General features: G+C 35.1%; 2 protein-coding genes across 2 annotated transcripts in view; both read left to right on the top strand.

Moving 5' to 3' along the window:
- LOC104442430 (anaphase-promoting complex subunit 4) overlaps positions 1-19,273 on the top strand; it is a 73,772-nt gene extending 54,499 nt beyond the window's left edge. Inside the window, exons 17-18 of the transcript XR_005551181.1 lie at positions 16,581-16,722; positions 18,708-19,273. The gene's annotated coding sequence lies outside the window, so the exon portion shown is untranslated. The remainder of the gene's footprint in view (positions 1-16,580; positions 16,723-18,707) is intronic.
- On the top strand, positions 6,561-9,003 carry LOC104447149 (disease resistance protein RUN1-like). The gene is made up of 2 exons (XM_039312651.1): positions 6,561-7,284; positions 8,149-9,003. Exons 1-2 carry the CDS (start codon positions 6,590-6,592, stop codon positions 8,585-8,587), a joined length of 1,134 nt encoding a protein of 377 aa, XP_039168585.1. The 5' UTR covers positions 6,561-6,589; the 3' UTR covers positions 8,588-9,003.
- Positions 19,274-19,640: the final 367 nt, after the last annotated feature.

Here is a 19,640-nt window from a genome sequence, read left to right as displayed (position 1 = left end):
AAGGAATCTAAAATTGTTTAATTGTATTATTCTTTCTCTTGGAATTATTGGCAATCTCGAGGAAAGAGAATGTATGTGCACATTTGAGATATTTCTTCTCATGTTTATTATCTGTCATTATGATAGCTTTTTGTGAACTTCAGCTGAGTTTACTCTTAAATTAAATCCTCCTTTATTTATTGCCCTTCCAAATATTCACGTTTTTAATGTATTCTTCCCCCTCTCTTCCCAGAAAATAATATATATTTTTACTTGATGCAAGTGCAGAGATACTTATGTCAAACATTATTATAGGATGAGATAATAATATTACCAACAAAATAAATGATTGTTATGAGGTCCACTGCCAGTGCAAACCTCATGTAAAATTTAAATTCAAGGAGTGAGCCGTTTTACACAAGCTCGTCTTGGAGAAATTGCAATTAAAAGTTTTTGAGGATCGAATGAAAACAAGATCATGTCTTAAGGCTAGGAAAACATTTATTACTAGAGAAAATGGGGAATCCAAGAAATTGTATTTACTATTGATAGGAAATGTCTAGAAGACAACTTGTCTATCACGCCAAACACCTTTGGGTAATTTATTATGGGTCTAATTCAATGCCATTGGCTGCTTAATAGGATCAACGTAAATTTTTAATTGGGATCAAGAGTTTAAATATGTTCAACAAAGGTAACTTTTTTGATGAAAAATAAATTTAAAAAAAAGAAAAGGAAAGTACAATGGTGCAGCAATTGTCTTGATGCTTTGTACGTATTCGTCAATTATGACCGTTTTCCATGGATATCAATAAAGTAGTTCTCTTTTATTTTTTATTTTACTTTTTTAAATTGCTTTTGCGTCGAAACTTGCTCACATGTTATTTTCTTCCGGGCAGGATCGCCTTGGATTCTCCTGTCCACCAAAACTTCCCCACCGTGAAGGCAACGACTATAAATGCACCCCATCAAAGCTTCCCCGCCATGAAGGCAAAGACTATAAATGCACGGTTGGTGGTCCCAGTCAACGAATTAGTAATTAATATCTACCTCCGCAAGTTTGAATTATTGCTATGTGCCAATTGATTGAATTAGATAAATCAAATCAATAAAGATATATATATATATATATATATATATATATATATATATATATAAAATAAAGTAAGAGCATAAACGAAAAGGCATTTTGATTAATTTATGAAATTTGAAGGGAAAATTAAGGCAGAACAATAGCAGAAGAAATTCTTCTTATTATGCTTGGGTACAAAATATATATATATATATATATATATATATATATATATATATATATATATATATATAGTATGTTGATAATTGCATGTGTAGACTCATTTTTTTTTTTGTCAGTCCTACTCTAATCCTACTCTAACACTCATTCTCAGACTTTTGCACTGCCTTCTTGCAGGGCGTGTGAGTCGAAACTCACTTTTAAAATGAAATCGTCCTCACCCCAATCCTCTCCTGAGAATGTGGGGATTTGAACCCCCGACCTCCCCTTTCCAAGTTGGAATGGTGGCCACTGGGTGTTAACTCATTAAACTTATAAGTATTGAAATGAAGTTTATCGATTTAACATTATAATATTTAACAGGCTTAAAGTGAGAGAGATTAAATTTTTAAGTGGGATCAAGAGCTTAAAAATATTCAATAAAAATACCATTTCCAGTGAAAAATAACTTAACAAAAGGAAAAAGGAAAGTCCAGTGGTGCAAGCAATGGACTAAGTTCAACGAAGACTCGTCCCAAGTCTCTCCACTTTTCTTCTTCCCAACAAATCCACCGTTATATGGGTATTGAAATTTTATCGGACCTTGTCTATTAAAATGTCATTTCAGATCAACTCCCGTTTACGTCACAGCCTCACAATATCCTTACTTTCACAGCTTCACAACTTCAAAATTGAATTTCGCAATATAAATTTCATATAATATTTTAATTTGTACTCTAATTTCAAAAACCACTCCAATTAGACGAACAGATGACTTAAATCCTTATCCGGCACACTGCGAATAGAAGTAAATCTAGGGGAGATCTGCATGCAAAACCCACTCTCTTTTCATTTTCATTTTTTCTTCTTTTTCCTTTCTTTTCGTTTCTCTCCTGGTGCATGCTCTCCCTTTTCCCTTTGCATCTCTTAAAAACCCTCAAATTGTAGGTTCTGTTTTAATTTTGTCCCAAACCTTTTTTTTTATCTCATAAAATCCTTAATTTTAGACTCAATGTTAAATCATCCCCTAATGTTTTCGTCTTAAAAAATTTTGAACTTTATATTTAGTTTCAAATTCGCCCTGAACAAGGGCAAAAACCTCAAGGACAAGGTGAAGGGAGAGCAGTTTTATCTTGACAAGGGAGCAATCTCGACATTAAGGACCAGAATTTATGGCCAAAAGAAGACGAGAAAATCTGGGCAAAAAAAAAAAGCAGAGGATTCTCAGCCAAGTGGGACTGGCATTTTTCTCCACGGCCAAGAAAGAGAAATACTTTTACAGCAAAAAAAAAAAAGAGAGAGAAGAAAGGGAAATACATAGAGCGGGTTATGGTCGGCAAAAGAGAGAATTTTAATAAAGAAAAACTAAGAAGTGGTCGGCAAAAGTAAAGAAAGAGAAAGGACAGAGGAGGCAGATTCTTGTGGAGGAGGTGAAACGAAAAGAATGGAAAGACCGGGAGAGAGAGAATTGTTGGGGGCACGCGTGAGGAAGCCCGTGTCTTTTCCCTTTCTTTTCGTTTCTGTTGTTGGTGCGTGCTCTCTCTTTTTTTTTTTATATCTCTTCTTTTTCGTTTTCTTAAAGCCCACTTTTTGATCAAGAAGAAGGGCAAAGTATTAAAGCAATTGCTAATAACGCGTTTAGTAACATTTACATTCAAAAATTATTTCATGGAAACATAAATAAATAAAAAAAATATTTCTATTCGAAGAATAATTTTTGACTAGAAAGACGAGTTTGATAATTTCGTTACTTTAATAAAAAATAAATAAAAGCACGTTTGGTAAATTTATATATTTTTTGTTTCTTTTAATTTTTTAATATTTTTATTTTACTTTTTATTTGTTTCTTTCTTTTTTCTTTTTTCTTCTTTTCACCGATAGCCTCACCTGACCACGGCGAGGCTCGCGGCCCCGATGAGGCCGAGCGTCGCCAGCCCTCAACGGCCAGGTCCATCGGCCATGGCCGAGGTCGATGACCGGCCAAAGAAAAAAAGAAGAAGAAAAGAAGAAGAAAAAAAGAGAAGAAAAGAGAGGAGAGAGAAAATTTGTTCTTCGAAGTGTTTTGGAACAAAAAATAACTTTTTTTGTTTCTTATTTCCGTTTCAATTTTGTTTTGGGAATAAAAAAACAGATTTTGAACAAAAAATACAAACAAACGCGTTTATGTTCTTTTTTTTTTTTTTTTGTTCCCAGGAACAAAAAAATAAAATTTTTGTTCATAAACAAAAAAAAAAAGGAACATAAACAACATGCACGCCTAAGCTAAACCAAGAAAAAACATTTGTCCAAAAAAATTGTAAATTTTGATTTATTAATTTGGCTTTGGGTTTGATTAAGAAATCGTGAGATTAATAAATTTGACAAAATAAAATCAATAAGTTGACATTTAAAAAAATAATTAATAACTTGACAATTAAGTAGATAGAAAAATGGTGAGCCTCTTGTTCGAAATAAGAAGTGAGCAAAAAAAATTTGGTAAAGAAGAGCAGTAGCAAGGATTGTGAGATATAGCCACTAGACAAAGGGGCAGAAAGAAAATTATACGCTATCTAATTACAAATTTGCCACTGGATGATTAAACCAGCTTATACTCCTCAATTTTCTCTTCCCTATTTTTATATAGGCCTAATGTCCTAAAAACTCTCATATATCAAGTCCAATTTTAATTCTACTTTGAACTTTTTTTATTTAATAAAAAACCTCAACTTTGGATTGAGTCCTAAGTCGCCACCAATTGTTTTGTATAAAAAATCTCAAATTTTAAATCTAATCCTAAAACTGAGTTTAAAAAAAAAAAAAAAAAAAACATGACTAGTCTCAAATCTACATTGTTAACCTTACATTCGAAAACATTGTTAGTTGTTTGACGTGGCATTTCTATGTCAATAAAAAAAATCCACATCAACAAAGTGATATGAAAAGTTATGTCCAAAATGAAATTGTGTTTGATTGGGAAATTAGGAATCGGTCCTCCTAGATTAGTTCGCTTATTCAATTCACTAGCCAAAAAAGGCACACAAATAGGTGATTGATTTGGATTATCTAAGGAAATGAATTTAATTTGTTAAAGGGTCAAAAACATTTAATCAATCCAACAAATATATTTTTGACTTGTGTTGTCATTAAAATAATTTATAAGGATTAAAATCGAACATTCACAGGAATACGATGATCAAAAGTTTACTTTGTTAGAAGGCTTGTGCATGTAGGCACCATAAAAGCTTGTACACGAGAGCTTGGACTCTTCTAGATTATCATTTTGTCCAAACAAAAATATAAATTCATTTTAGAAGAAGCATGGGCATGATCGTTCCATAATATTAAAAAAAAAATGTAAATTCAAATTTATTCATTATATATTCAACATATTTGAAATTAAGTACTTTACTTTTAAAATTATCGTAATCCAAAAGATGAGGTGATTATTGGTACTATGTAGGTAAGGAAATAGCTCTATAAACTTTGTGGAATTATAATCAGTGAAGTGTCTATGGTTGAAAAGCTTTATTTAAGTTCTAAACATTATCTATTTATACAAATATATAACAGAAAACTTGAGAACTTCTTGCCCTCTCTTAAAATATTCACTGTACCCTTACCTAATATTATGATCTCTATGAATGAGATGAGGTAAAATTGTTATTCAATACGATAAAAAAAATACCTATTTCTAGTTCCTTAATTTTCTAGGATGAAGGGAAAAAGGTTCCTATGATGGGGTATGCATTCATGCTAAAAGTATCATTTTCACAAGAAATAAGATTTAGGTGGTAGGCCCCACCCATTTTCTCTTCTTCCTATATAGGATCGGTTGTTAGGTATCGCTTTTAGTGCCCATGACAAACCGGTTTGATCCTTATTCCATAAATTAGGAGCTCATCTTCCAATCTAGCTCTTGGTTCCTGAGCGAGACGGGACCGGATCTACAATGGATCACCCCTATTGTATGATACCATAATAACAATTCTTTTATTTTTGGTTTTGTTTTTTCTTCATAGCCGTGCATCGAAACTTCCTGACATGTTCTCTTCTTCTTGGATAAGACTGCCTTGGATTTTCCTATGCATTGAAACTTCCACCGCATTATGGCATTGAATTATTGTTGTGTCCCATGTGGTTGGATTAATCTAATCCAACCAACAAAGAAATATATATAGGGTTAATACTCCGAAAAACTCCAAACCGTACACATGACAAATTTATTCCAAACTATTTTTGACCACCAAAAACCACAAATTTACCAAAAACTAATAAACTATAACAAATTTACCCTCTGTTAGTTTTCGTTAAATTTTATTATCAAATTATTATGTTAAATGACACGTGAAAGTTGATTAGTATACCAATTTTGGATTTTACACTATATTTGTCATAGTTTACAATTTTTGTAATTTTTTTTGTGATATTAATCCAATTTAGTGAAAGATATATTTGTCACAAATTTACTAGTTTTGGTTTTTTTTGGTCGAATAAATTAGTTTGGGGTAAATTTGTCATAAGTATACAAATTAGAAGTTTTTTATGGTAAAAAAAATAGTTCGGAGTAAATTTGTCACAAATGTATCAGTTTGGAGTTTTCAGTGTATTAACCCATATATATAAACAATAAAGTAAAAGTAAAAGCAAAAAGACATTTTGACTTATTTATGTATTTGAAGGAGAAATTAAAGCTCAACAAAACAAAAAAGAAAAAGAAAAAAGAGAGAGGATAAATTATGGCTAGACCCAAAAAAACATTCTTCTCATTGTGCTCACATACAAAATGAATATATATATATAGCAATTTGATAATTTTTATGATCCTTAACACACTTAAATAACATAATTTTTAAGAATAAATGATTGTTAATAATATAATATTTTAGTATTAAAATCAAGTTTATCGATTTAACGGTACAATATTTAAATGGCTCAAAGTATAAAAAACCAAAAGAAATCCAAAGGGGGATTAGTACCCCAAAAAAAATCAAAGTGGGATCAAGAATTTAAATTTATTCAACAAAAATACTGTCGCTGATGGAAAATAAATTAACAAAAGAAAAGGACAGTTCAATGAACAGCGAACTAAGCAATGGACCAAGCGTGCCCTCTTCACTATCATGATGCTTTGATGTTTTTATCTGTTCCGAGCACTGTTTGGGACATATTGGACCTTTCTCTCTCTCCCACTTTTCATTTTAGTGCATGTCACAGTCTCGTCATAAGTTTGTCTGCACTTTTCATCTTCCCAACAAATCCACTACTTTTTGGCCGTATTGAAATTTTAACATATCACAATAGAATAGGCAACAAGAATTTCTTGTTTCCCGAGAAGCATTCTGGTTTTTCCTTCCTCACGCTTGAAAGCGAAAATCAAGGGAAGATTAAAGCAAAGACGAAATGCATCGTCTCATTTTTGGGCTTTCTTTCGCCGAGCTCGTGGCACCAATCCTTCTCCTCGGGCTTACGTTATATTTTCTGAATAAGAAGAAAGCTAGTGTGTGTGGAAATGCAGATGATGCTGCTACTGGCGCATCTGGTTCGTTGGCTGTGCTAACAGAAACTAATTCCGTTGAATCTAGTTTGTCTATGATAGAAACCAACAACAGTGCATCTAATTTGCTGACTGCGTTGACTGGAAACTGCCACGAGGTTTTCTTGAGCTTCAGAGGTCCAGATACTCGAAAGGGCTTTACCGATCACCTCTACAATGGACTCCTCGATGCTGGAATTGATGTTTTCAGAGACAATGAGGAGCTCCCCCAAGGCGAGAACATCAAACCAGAGCTTTTGGCAGCCATCACAAAAAGTAAGATTCTCATCCCCATTCTCTCCGAAAATTATGGTACAAGTAGTTGGTGCCTGGATGAATTGGTTCAAATAATGGAGTGCAAGAATAATAACGGGCAGATAGTGTTGCCTATATTCTACAAAGTGAAGCCAGCTGACGTGAGACTTCAAACTGGGAGTTTTAAAGACGTATTTCGTCACCGTGAGAGGCGTTTGCGTGAGAGGGGTTTCGACCCAACGATTCTGGAGAAATGGGAGAAAGCACTCCTTGAAGTCGGCACCTTGAAAGGATACGAAGCGGATGGGTAAATTTTTTCACCAAAACATTATGTACTTTCTTTTTATGTGTGGGGGTGTTTACCGGTTGTTCTGATTCTCACTCGCTTCATTTTCGTTCTTTTTGTTTTTTTATAAGATCTTGTTGGTAGTAAGATTCTGTGATGCATGAGTTCTATAAGTTATCCTTTTTTAAGTTTTTTGCTTTATTGATATTGACCAATCTAATTATGTTTTTATGATTCTATTCGTTTGGAAATAAAAATTTTTGAATGAATTTTTACTCTAATATCCAAATATTTTGTAACATTGTACCATTTCTTTTTCATGTTTATAGTTTATGTTACGTTATGTAGAATTGTGCAAATAAGGAGAAATTCCCTCAATTGTCTTCAAGTATTTCACTATATAGCACTTTGAAAGCCTCTCCAGTTTGATATTACAGGTCACGAATTTCTCTTGCATCAAAAGTTATGTCATATTTATACAAAAGATGGTTGGACTCCCCACTAGGGCTGGCTTCTTCGACTTTTACTCTAGAAAGTTTTCAAAGCCACATCCTGTCATCCACATCATCCCTGATTGCTTTAACAAATAACGAGTTTAAATTTTGATTCCGAATCATAACAAATTCAATTCAAAGTTCATTAGCGATATCCTCAAATTTCTTCCGGCTCAATAATTTATGTCAAAGTAATAATGGATTTGGGCACGCCATATGAACCAACATTTCCCACTTTAGTCTTAGCAGATAAGATAATACATGGAGGTCTGACAAAAGCAATTTTTTAAGCTTTTCAATTTATCCGCAAATTTGTTTATTATTGTGTTCTCATTAGACAAATATCATAAAATTAATGTTGCCAAATGTTTGAACTTGTCACATTTGATAGGTATGAAGGAGAATTGGTGAAATCGGTCATCCAAAAAGTGTTGAACGAGCTGAAAAAAGAGTTTCGGTTGGTTATTCCCGAAAATTTGGTTGGAATTGATGGTCACGTGGAGAAGGTTATGAAATTTGTAGATAATAATTCTAGTGCTATCCTATTTATTGGAATCCATGGAATGGGAGGCATTGGTAAGACAACTCTTGCTAAAACCATCTACAACAAGCTCTCCAATCAGTTTAAGTATCGTAGCTTCATTGCAGATATTAGAGAATCATGCCGGCGCAATGGACTTGAGTTTTTGCAAAATCAATTGATCTCTGATATATTGAACCAAAAATTCGAGTTTCTAATAAGGATGAGGGGACTGAATTCATCTCATCCAAGTTCAAAGATAAGAAAGTCCTTATTCTTCTTGATGATGTGGATGATGATGATCAGTTGAAGGTTCTGGCTGGAAACCATAATTGGTTTTCTTTTCGAAGTAGGATCCTTATTACCACTAGAAACAATAGTGTTCTTGACAATGAAAGGGTGGACTTCAAATATGAACAAGAAGTAATGGATAAGAATGATTCTGTGGTTTTGTTTAGTAGACATGCATTTCGAAGAATTTCTCCTCCAAGTGAATTTGAGGACCTCGCTCATGATGCTATAACCACCACTGGAGGGCTTCCCTTATCTATTGAGGTTTTAGGTTCATCTTTGTGTGGAAAAAACGCAACATTTTGGAGAGGCACAATAGACAAGTTAAAAAAAGTCCCTCATAAGAAAGTGCGAGAAAAGTTAAGGATAAGTTATGAAGAATTAGACTATGGACAAAAACAAATATTCTTGGATATCGCTTGTTTTTTCATTGGCACTAATAGAAGAATCACATCTCATATGTGGGATGCCTGTGGCTTTTTCCCAAAGGAGGGAATTGAAGTATTGATATTCAAGTCAGTAATAAAAATTGGAGATGATCATAAGTTCATAATGCATGACCAACTGAGAGATCTTGGTAGGGAAATAGTTCATGAGGAAAACCAACAGTATCCTCAATACCGTAGCAGGTTATGGGATTCCAAGGAAGTCCTAAAAGTGTTAAATGAAAATAAGGTAGCCATTTTGTTCCTTTTGCTCACTCAGTACATGTTCTACTATTAGAGTGATGTTGGTCCTTTACTTACAGCTTGCTGTAGTGAATTGAGAACCTCATATTAGGATTGCCCTCGAATGTTTCATTGACATGATTAGAAGTAGGGAATTTGCTCTCTCTTAATACGTATCGTAGTGTTATCTAAGATTTTTCTTGAGAGTGTATATTATGAAAAGATCTTGAACTTCTATAATTGCTCCATTTACGTCTTCGACACATGCATTAAATAATTTGACTATGCTCCTGTAAACCATAAATACTAAGGATAGATAAATGATAGAATTATAATCTTCTCGTTCATGTTAAATCAGGTGTTATAATTAATATAATAGGACTAACCATGCATGCATTTCTCATTAAATTTTAGTCTTTATTCCATAATGGAGAATGGAAGGGATTCTTATTGTGTGTAATATTTCGTTAGGAATTCCATTTACCAATATTCGTAGGACAAGGACTGGCTTTAAAACTTGCCAAATAAGAATATACGGGTGCGTGTAACATTCAGCGTATTTTATGCAACTGTTAAAAAGAGAAATGTTTTACTTTTTCTTCATAAAAAGTACAGGAGAAAAGTACTCAAATTCTATTTTGTATAATTAAGTATGTGATTGTATTTGCGTTTGTGAAATTAACCATAATTTTGACTCCACTACTTAGAATTCATCATTTGGGTTGACTCAAGTTGTTGCTCAATAGACTAGCGCGTATGTGCGATCTCAAGGACCCATGTAGAATCTCAAGAGCCGATTCTTATATTAACAAATTCACATCCAATATCTATTTATTATGTCTTTTGTACTACATTTTTGACATTAAAAACTTTTTGACAATTTGATTACAATTCCATGCTTTGCATGCATGTCTTAAATTAAATGTGTGATAATGAATTAATTTGGGACAGTTCCAGAAAGAATTTTTGAAGATTAATCCAAGTTAGCAAAGCGTATATTTGTTACAAATTTATTAGTTTGGGGTTTTTTACATCAAATAAATCAGTTTGGGCTAAATTTGATAAATGCTAGTTTATGGTTTTTCAAATGGAAATTTGTCACAAGTATAACAAAAAAAAATATTTGGGGTAATTTGTCACACGTTGGGTTTTTTAAAAAAAAGCATATATGAACAATAATATTCGATTACTTTAGTTGGATATAGTACTAATGAACATTGATTCTTGCTTATAGGGAACGGACAAGATTGAGGCCATTAATTTGCGAAGGGCAACTTAAAAGGCTCCAGCAAAACAGCCAAGCAAGATGGTGACATTTACACAGAAAAACAATTTAAGAATTTGACGAATCTAAGATATCTTCACATGATAAATGTGCATCTCAGTGGAGATTTTAAGGACTTAATGAAGGGGTTAAAATGGCTTCGATGGCAAATTTGTCCTGCAAATTTTGAAGTAAACAATTTTGATGTAAAGAAATTAGCTGTTATCGAATTGTCATTTGATAAGATAAATGAGAAATGGGAAGGATGGAGTTTTTTCAGGGTAAGAACCAAAGTCTTTTTTTAATCCCTTTTATGCTTTCTTTTGAATCATAACCACTGGACTCACCCCTCGACAATCATTATTATTATTATTTTCTACCAGATGGCAAAGAAGCTCAAATATCTCAACCTTTCACTTTGTTATTGCTTGGAAGATACGGACTTCCTCCCAGCTTTCAAGGAGTTAGAGGTTCTCATCCTCAATGGTTGTTCTGAACTAAAGCGAATCGACGCTTCAATTGGAGAAATGGGAGCCCTCCTTCGCTTGGAGTTACACTGTTGTAGCAGCCTCACGAAGCTTCCAACAGAAATAGGTAAATTAAAAGAACTGCAGCAACTCATTCTACAGTGCACTAAGTCCCTTTCTGCATTACCAGATAGCATAGGGTATTTGGAGAATCTAGAGATTCTAGATATTTCTGAAAGTGATATAGAAGAATTACCCAATGGTATTGGGAGTCTGAGAAAGCTCCGAGAGTTACGTGCTTCCGATTGCGGAAATCTGAAAAGGATAATGGCCAAAAGCATGCGTAATCTTTCTTCCCTACGAATCCTTAATTTTAAATCCTGCTTTAAGCTCCAATCGCTACCGGACCTACCTTCCGACTTAATAGATTTGGAGGTCACCTGTCAAAGCCACAAATTCCCTTCGCTTTCCCACCTAGCCCATCTCAAGGAACTACGACTTTGGGCATGCGAATCTCTCCAGCGCATCCCTGAGCTTCCATCAACGCAATTAAAGAGTTCACAATGCTCCCAACCTATGGACGTTGAAGAATCGAAATCACCACAATCTCTAAACACGCCCTTCAAGTTGGAATCCTTGGAAGTCGAAGCATGTGAATCTATTAAAACACTGGACGTTTCGCAGTTTATCCATCTAAGGACATTAATTGTCAACGATTGCGGGAATCTACTTGAAGTTCGAGTTCTTGACAAATTGATATATTTGGAAAGCTTGTATATCGCATTCAACGGTTCAATCAAACGGTTGGACTTTCCAAAACTCGAGGGTTTGAAGAAATTGAAGGTTAGTGAATGCCACAAATTAGCCGAAATTCAAGGCCTTGATAGGTTGGAGTATTTGGAAAAGCTAGATATTGAAAATGCACTTCAATGGAAAGGCTAGACCTTCCAAAATTTGGGAGGCTGAAGAAATTACAAGCTACAGGATGTGTAAAATTAGCCAAAATTCAAGGGCTTGATAGTTTGGAGTATTTGGAAAGTTTAGATATCAACGAGTGCACTTTAATTGAAAGGCTAGACCTTCCAAAATCTGGGAGGTTGAAGGAATTACAAGCTGGAGGATGTGTAAACTTAGCCGAAATTCAAGGGCTCGATGGGTCTAAGTATTTGGAAAGTCTAAATGTCTCTTGGTGCACTTCATTTGTAAGGCTAGACCTTCCAAAATCCGGGAGGCTAAAGGAATTACAAGCTGGAGATTGCGTAAACTTAGCCGAAATTCAAGGGCTCGATGGGTCTAAGTATTTGGAAAGTCTAGATGTCTCTTGGTGCACTTCAATTGGAAGGCTAGACCTTCCAAAATTCAGGATGCTGAAGAAATTAAAGGCTTGGTGTTGCAAAAACTTAGCCGAAATTCAAGGGCTCGATAGTTTGGAGTATTTGGAAAGTCTAGATATCTCTTGGTGCACTTCAATTGAAAGGCTTCTCCTTCCAAAATCCGAGAGTCTGAAGATATTAGAAGCTAGAGATGTGAAAACTTGGTCGAAATTCAAGGCCTTGATAGGTTGGAGTTTTTGGAAGAACTGAATATCATTGGATGCAAGTCACTCAAAACAATTCCAAAATTATTTAGAACGCGGATTTATCGACATTATCAGATTACAGATGGCAGATGGATGGAGCGGATGAAATCGGATACTATATCGGGACGACTCAAATTGACTTGGATGAGGATTGGACGACTTGGATGAGGGATCCACATTTTCTAATGAAGGTACATAAAGCAGGTAATCGACCTATGCTCTTTTGAGATCTAATGCCCAATTTCAATTTAAATTTCCCGCTTGCAATATCTTTCAAGATTTATGATCTTGTCATTATTATTTCCTGGTTGATAGTGTCACCATTGTTTTCTTACTTGAATTCAAGGAATCCGGGGGGAGATGTTCATGGAAGTTAATGTGTGCTTTGGCAAAATGGTTCTGCTTATCATGTCAATAGCGGAAATAGATGATAAGGCTTTCAAAGCACATCATTTGACATTAGTTTTCAAGTAAGATCCTTCATCCTAAATGCTAAAACTGATGTGTACATGTTTTTGATAGCATGCCAAAAGTCATTGTATAGGTCGAAGAAAATGCTAAATGAAGGACCCTATATGGCAATCCTTCTAATGTGAGGTTTTAGTTTGCTCTACGCTCAGCATGCAGTTCATGACTGCATATTTCTAAGTACACTTAAGAGTGAATTTACAATGCAAAAGAAGCATGTTGATATGGCATCCCTTAGTATGCATATGCTTCTCACTTGGGATAAAATTTGTCCAACCATTGTGTTCCACCCGTTTTATCTCACAGAACTGTCTTCATTAGGAGATTAAGATAATCATATTAATTTAGAAGTGCTAAATGCAAGCACAAGCTCTTTGCCTAGTGGTGTGGTCGTGAGTGAACTAGCAAACGGGGTAAAAGCAAAAACATCTCGATTGAGAAAATTACAATTCGAATTTTTCTGACCATGGATCCATGTTCATTTAGTTTGAATCCAGGGTATACCTACTCCAAGCCTCCCAAAGAATGCATCTTGATGTTTGTAGAGTGGGTAAAGCCATTTGTCATATACTTGAACTATTGAGTCAGGCAATACATTAACTAGAATGTCTTTTGACATAATCTGATGTGCTATGAAATGATTGCTTATATTGTGCATAAGCTCTTGTTAGTGCACTTGCTTAAAAGAAAAACACAGGAAGCATTTCCTTAAGTTTCCTGAGGAAACTTTTCAGTATCCTATATGCCATTTGAAAACTGTCTTGCATTAATTCTAATGCATCAATAGCACATAATGATAAGGAAAAGAGTCATAGTATGTCCCACAAAAGAAAGCATCTTGAGTTGAATACACTATGCTAATTTGATCAAAGCTTTTGTGGTTGATGACGTTAGAAGCCCCATTAGTTGGATCCAAAGAGTTCAAAAAGAATATCAAGTCTGACAAACAGAGTTCCATAAACTTTGGAGTATTATTAGTAGTCCGTTGATGTTAGTTACTGGATTGATTTCGTCTGACTCACTAGCAGGATTCGATTATCATTCCACCGGTTGATGTAAATGCTGTAGCATCCCAGAGAGCTTTCAGAAGGCACTTCTAAAAGGAATTGAAATCATAGAAGGATGAGGAGCTCCACATTTCTTGAACTTCTCCGAACCCCGACAATGCATCCTTGGAATGGTAAAAGTTATTTGCATGTTGTCAGGCCACGTTTCCTTTGGGTTCTTTGAACTCTAACCTTCACAAGCCCTCTTTCAGCTTGCATCCCTGTGATTTGTTATAGTGTTGGTGCTGTGTTTTCGGCTACTCACAGAGCTTTAGCTATGGAAACTAGCAAAGGACCACAATGTGTTGTGCTTCCATTTCAGCTTTAGTTTGAAAAACCACTGGCTTCTCAGGTTTAGCTCCCAGTGTTCTTTTGTGACCTAATGGGCGGTCGACTTGATTGGTCCGAATCGGTTTTGTGAAGTTTGCTTGATTTCTGATTGGTAGGTGAAGATGATGGAGTGGAAACCAGAGAAGTGTTGGCTGGCGACGGTCACAAAGGACTCGAAGGTGGTGCTTCATCGCTTCAATTGGCAGAGGTTGTGGACAGTCTCCTTGTAATTGCTTTGAAGAGAGAAAGTTCGTCAGCTTAGTATTCTTTGGATACTACAAAGTATGTTCAGTTTAGTATTGCCTTCATATACTCTAGCAGCTATTTTGGTAGGCCTTCACTGCGTTGTGCTATCCATTTGTGTGCTAGAGAATTCTAATACTATGGTTTAATGGAACTGGTCATGCTTTAAATGCAAAATGATATGCTGTCAACCTAGTATTGTTTTCTAGCAACTGAATCTGCTTTAATCCAATGTGACTGAATTAGTTGCTAAACTAATGATATGCGATTGTAAATGACTCCTGGTTTGTGGGTTAGTTCTTCATTTCATGTCATCTTGTTACCATCCCCATAAATACTTAGAGCACTTCAACTAGATAAGGTTGACTCAAGGTAGGGTGGCATGTTGAGTGTCAACCGTGGTTTTTGTTGGTCCAGCACTATTTTAGCTATCCACATGAAAACAAGGGTTAAAATTAACGGGTTGATTGTCATTTCTCATTGGATTGGAAGGTTCTCACTTTTCGAAAGATCAATTGTAATTTCTTGCGCTTTTCTGCCTTGATGTGTTTTGTCAGTCACGTCAGCGAGATGTCTTACATACATTATTGCGCTGGAGAATTACTGCAATTTGGAGGATTTGGGGACAGTGAATATCTACAAAGGATAGTGGTGGAGGAATTTCAATAGATGGAACATAGGTATTAGCAAAAGAATTAGAAATGTGAAATGTAATGGAATCTTGCTCTTGCATAGAATTCTTACCTAAATGTGTTGTTTATTGCTCTTTTATTGTTGATTCTTCATCTGATTGCTATATCTAGTTTTCCATGCATAAGTGTTCTTACACATGCCATCTCTGTGGGAGAAATATGAATTATGGGACAAACATTACTGTTATCTATTGTTTGAAGTGATTGCTTCTTCCCTCCTTTCAAGTCTGGTCCTCATGGCTGATATGTGTACCAAATGCGAAATTCTCGATCTCTTTGTATGCATAACAAGAGTTTGAGTATGATTGCCCCGGTTCAAAATTGGTTTGTGAGAACATTGCAATCCTTTACTTGAAAGCTTGTGCTTTTGGTGTTACCCAACTCATCAATTATTTGAGTTTGTCTGTAGATCTTACTATCCATTTTCCTATTACCATAAAATTTTACAAATATTTTCATTCCCTTGCTTGATTAGCCAGAACTTTGAGACTATAATGCAAGAAGGAGAAAAAGAAATGGAAACCTTTGGGGGTAGGGTGTTGTCATTTGGGTTTTGTAGTCAGTGATTTTTCACTTACCCTTTTCCTAACATTCTAGTGTTTTGTATTTGATCTCAGGTTGATTACTTGACAATGTAATTGGAACTTAAGTTGGGTGATCTTGTCGGATTGGGCTTTCTATTTAGCTTATGATCATTGTGTATGGAAAAACAGTATCTCATTTCTCTAGATTAGGAAATAATTTAGTCATTACAGCTGGAAGCAAGATGCCTTTTTACTATTAAAAAAAAAAATCTTGATATGAATTTATTGCCACAATTTCTTCCTATGTCTATTTTACCATCCACCGGATATGTTCCCATTTCACCGTCCTTCCATGAGTTATATACCTTTAATCTGAAACTACAATTTTCTCCAGAGATCTACATGTGCAGAGTACAACTACTTCGTTTCTTTGTATGAATCTATAGGATGCCTCTGAATTGGCTTCATCTAATGAATCATGAAATTGGATTTACAGATTATACCTCCTTCCAAATAGTCTTTTTTAGATGTTACAAATGGTATAGCAGTGGTGAGGTGATTTGTGAATGATTCAAGCAATGTGAAGCAGAGAAGGCCTTTGGAAGCGATCTTGTTGTGCATCCCTCCTAATTACTATTGTGTGGATTTGGCTCTGTATAAGGTAAGAGCCTAGCATATCATATTTTAAAGCCTTCTTTGCAGATGTGGCTAATATATTCTGTTGGAAACAGGAACATCAAATTGTTATGCTGCTAAATAAGATGAATGTGCTCGTGAAAACTTGGGAGATGCCTGGATGATGATCTTGCAGGCCAATGACCTTCCATTTGTGCACCCACTTGTGCAATAAACTGGGAATTGTACCAACTGAAGGTAACTTGTGCATCCAAAGCTTGCATATTGATTCCTTACTTGTGATAAGTATGGGATGCTCCTGAGTTCTATGTGTTCCAATAAATGTCAATTCACTATTTAAGACATTAGTGGCAAAATGAAAAGAAAAAATGAGGATATTGTGCTTTTCGTTCGAGTCTAGTTTCACAGAAAAACAGTAGCAGTCAAGAACTGGTGTTATTGACCCTGTTGAACAAGTGACCAAGTGTACTGTCAATTGGTAACCTAGTGAACTTGTCAACTAGTCTGGACCTGTTCTGGGCTTTCCAAAATCTTAGAGGAAGAGCGTTCAACCTCTTGTATAGACGTTTGTTCTTTTGTTCTTCCTATTTGTTAGTATTTGCTCTCCTCATCAGCACGAAGGTAACTTGTCAGTTTTATCTTAGGATGTTTTTCATGCTTTTTATGATGTTTTACTTGCTCCTCATTAGCACAAGGAGGAGTAGCAGCTCAGTTTTTCCTCCTATGTGCATTTACATGCCATTTCATGCTGCAATTTTATAGGATGTTTTACTTTCTGACTTACCATTACTTCAAAAGTTCCTCCATATCTTGATAGTTAGGAGCCTTGTACTTTTATGTATGTTAAGAAATGTGCATTTGATGACCCTAATGGGTTAGTAGTGCCACTTTTGCTTCTATTTTGTGAGAACACTTTGCTCAGTTGTCTCATTCTCCCTCCTAAAACACTAACCCAGTGAAATTACACATCTAGCACTCTATCTTACACTGAATGAGAAGATTTGCAGCATTCCCCATACTGCAGTTCCCCCTTGTTAAGAATTTTTTACACCGACATACAATCGAGTTAAGGATCAATTCATTGCCATGCCATAAATTGTATACTCTGAACACTATTTTCTTGGAGCTTCTAACCATGTCCATTTGCAGTTTGGATGTTTGGAAACTTATTGTTGCCGATAGTCTTTCCTTTCTGTATCATTGTTTGATAAACTTGCTAGTGTCAGTAACAAATTTATCTCATGGACTAGGTGGTGGAACTGAATTAATCCTGTTGATGCTCCTTACTAAATTTCCACTTTTACAACCTACTCTTAAGTTCAAATATGACTGGTGTTGGTACATTGCAGTCATGCCTCTCTAATGGATTGTTTCATGTTTGTTTCAATGGTTGGAAACATGCAAATTTATGCTTCGAATAAGGGTTTTTTTTAATGGAAAAAGAAAAATACTATGGTATTAGGTTTTCCTATTAATTTAGATCAATTGGGAGGTCAAAGTGCGAAAATGATGAATCTTAGTGGCTAGACAAATACAAAAAGAATAATTATCTTCTTATGATGGTTAGAGTTACTGAGTGAGAACTAGTACGTACATGTTCATGATGATAGATGCTATCATGGTATTTAGTATATCAAGATATTGTAGAGCATTCGTGGTTCTCATGCATACCATAGCCTCTTGAGGTACACAAGTTCAAATATGACTGGTGTTGGTACATTGCGGTCGTGCCTCTCTAATGGACCATTTCATGTTTGTTTCGATGGTTGGAAACGTGCAAATTTATGCTTCAAAGAAGGGTATTTTTTTAATTGAAGAAGAAAAATACTAAGGTATTAGGTTTTCCTATTAATTTAGATCAATTGGGAGGTCAAAGTGCGAAAAAGATGAATCTTAGTGGCCAGACAAATACAAAAAGAATAATTATCTTCTTATGGTGGTCAGAGTTACTGAGTGAGAACTAGTACATACATGTTCATGATGATAGATGCTATCATGGTATTTAGTATATCAAGATATTGTAGAGCATTCATGGTTCACATGCATACCATAGCCTCTTGAGGTACACAAGTATTGCTTCGGCCTGTGTTTTAGCGTGATGCAAGTATTGTACTTATTACTTTTACCCTACAGAGCTATCAAAACATCACATTAGTTATGGCCATATTATAGGAACACTGGAGTGAAATCAAGTTAATTTTTTTTTTTTTTTTTTGCGACAGCAAGTAGGGGCATGGCTTGTGTTTTGGCTGCAAGAAAGCAGGCCCTGGTCTACATACTTGGACAAGCATGAAGATGAAATCTCAGATTCAGAATGAACGTCTGTTTGTGAACTTGCGACGGTAATGTTCATGTTGCTCTTATGGGTGGACCTCTAATGCTTGAAGCTGCAGGAGGCATCAGTGTGAGAAGCAACCCATATGTGCATTTCGACTGAAGCTCTTAGGCTCCACCCTTTCTGGAGAGTTATAATTTATGCCTGCCATGAACATTTTCTGCTAGGCGGGCATTCATTGAAGAGAAAAAGCAGAGTGAAAGTTACCTCTTTATCTATTGAGTTAGATAGAATCGACTGAAAGATATTGACCCATCCTCTATCTGGGTGGATAACTGTCTTCATGGTATTTCTGCAAGCTTTGACAGCTATTCGATGGTGCCAAACTTTTGCTTCATGCCTATATGTTTATTATTTCCACATATAAGAGAACCAAATGTCTGGTTTGGATTGTTTGTACTTTGGGTTGAATGGATTACATGGTGTAGTCAATCCAAAAACTTTGCATTTGAATGTTGAAATCTCTCACTTAAAATTTACTCACTTCTCCATGCATCACTGTTAAATGATGCATCCAATCCAATGTACAAAACACTCGTGTGAAAGGGTCAATCTTTGGGATTACTATAATCGATATGACTGGCTAGATATATAGTGACAAGGTGGCATTAAAGAACAAATACTATCTTCCAATATCAGAGATTTGAAATTTGCAATTAAATGGTAGATTTAAGATTATGAGATTATATTTCATATTATTGAAAATAGTATCATATAGCCAAAAAACTTAATGATGTATAGATATACAAGAATCTAAAAATGTTTAATTTTATCATTCGTTCTCTAGGATTTATTGCCAATCTAAAGGAGAAACTCTTAT

Source organism: Eucalyptus grandis, chromosome 5, assembly GCF_016545825.1.
Source record: "Eucalyptus grandis isolate ANBG69807.140 chromosome 5, ASM1654582v1, whole genome shotgun sequence".
NCBI classification, from domain to species: domain Eukaryota; kingdom Viridiplantae; phylum Streptophyta; class Magnoliopsida; order Myrtales; family Myrtaceae; genus Eucalyptus; species Eucalyptus grandis.
This window is presented reverse-complemented; position numbering and strand designations above follow the sequence as displayed.

What these genes read in the sequence shown, in the direction of transcription:
- LOC104447149 (XM_039312651.1), top strand. Translation starts at nt 6,590, where the DNA reads ATGCATCGTCTCATTTTTGGGCTTTCTTTCGCCGAGCTCGTGGCACCA. An exon ending in AAAGGATACGAAGCGGATGG is followed by an intron (nt 7,285 to 8,148) that starts GTAAATTTTTTC and finishes CACATTTGATAG; the next exon opens with GTATGAAGGAGAATTGGTGA.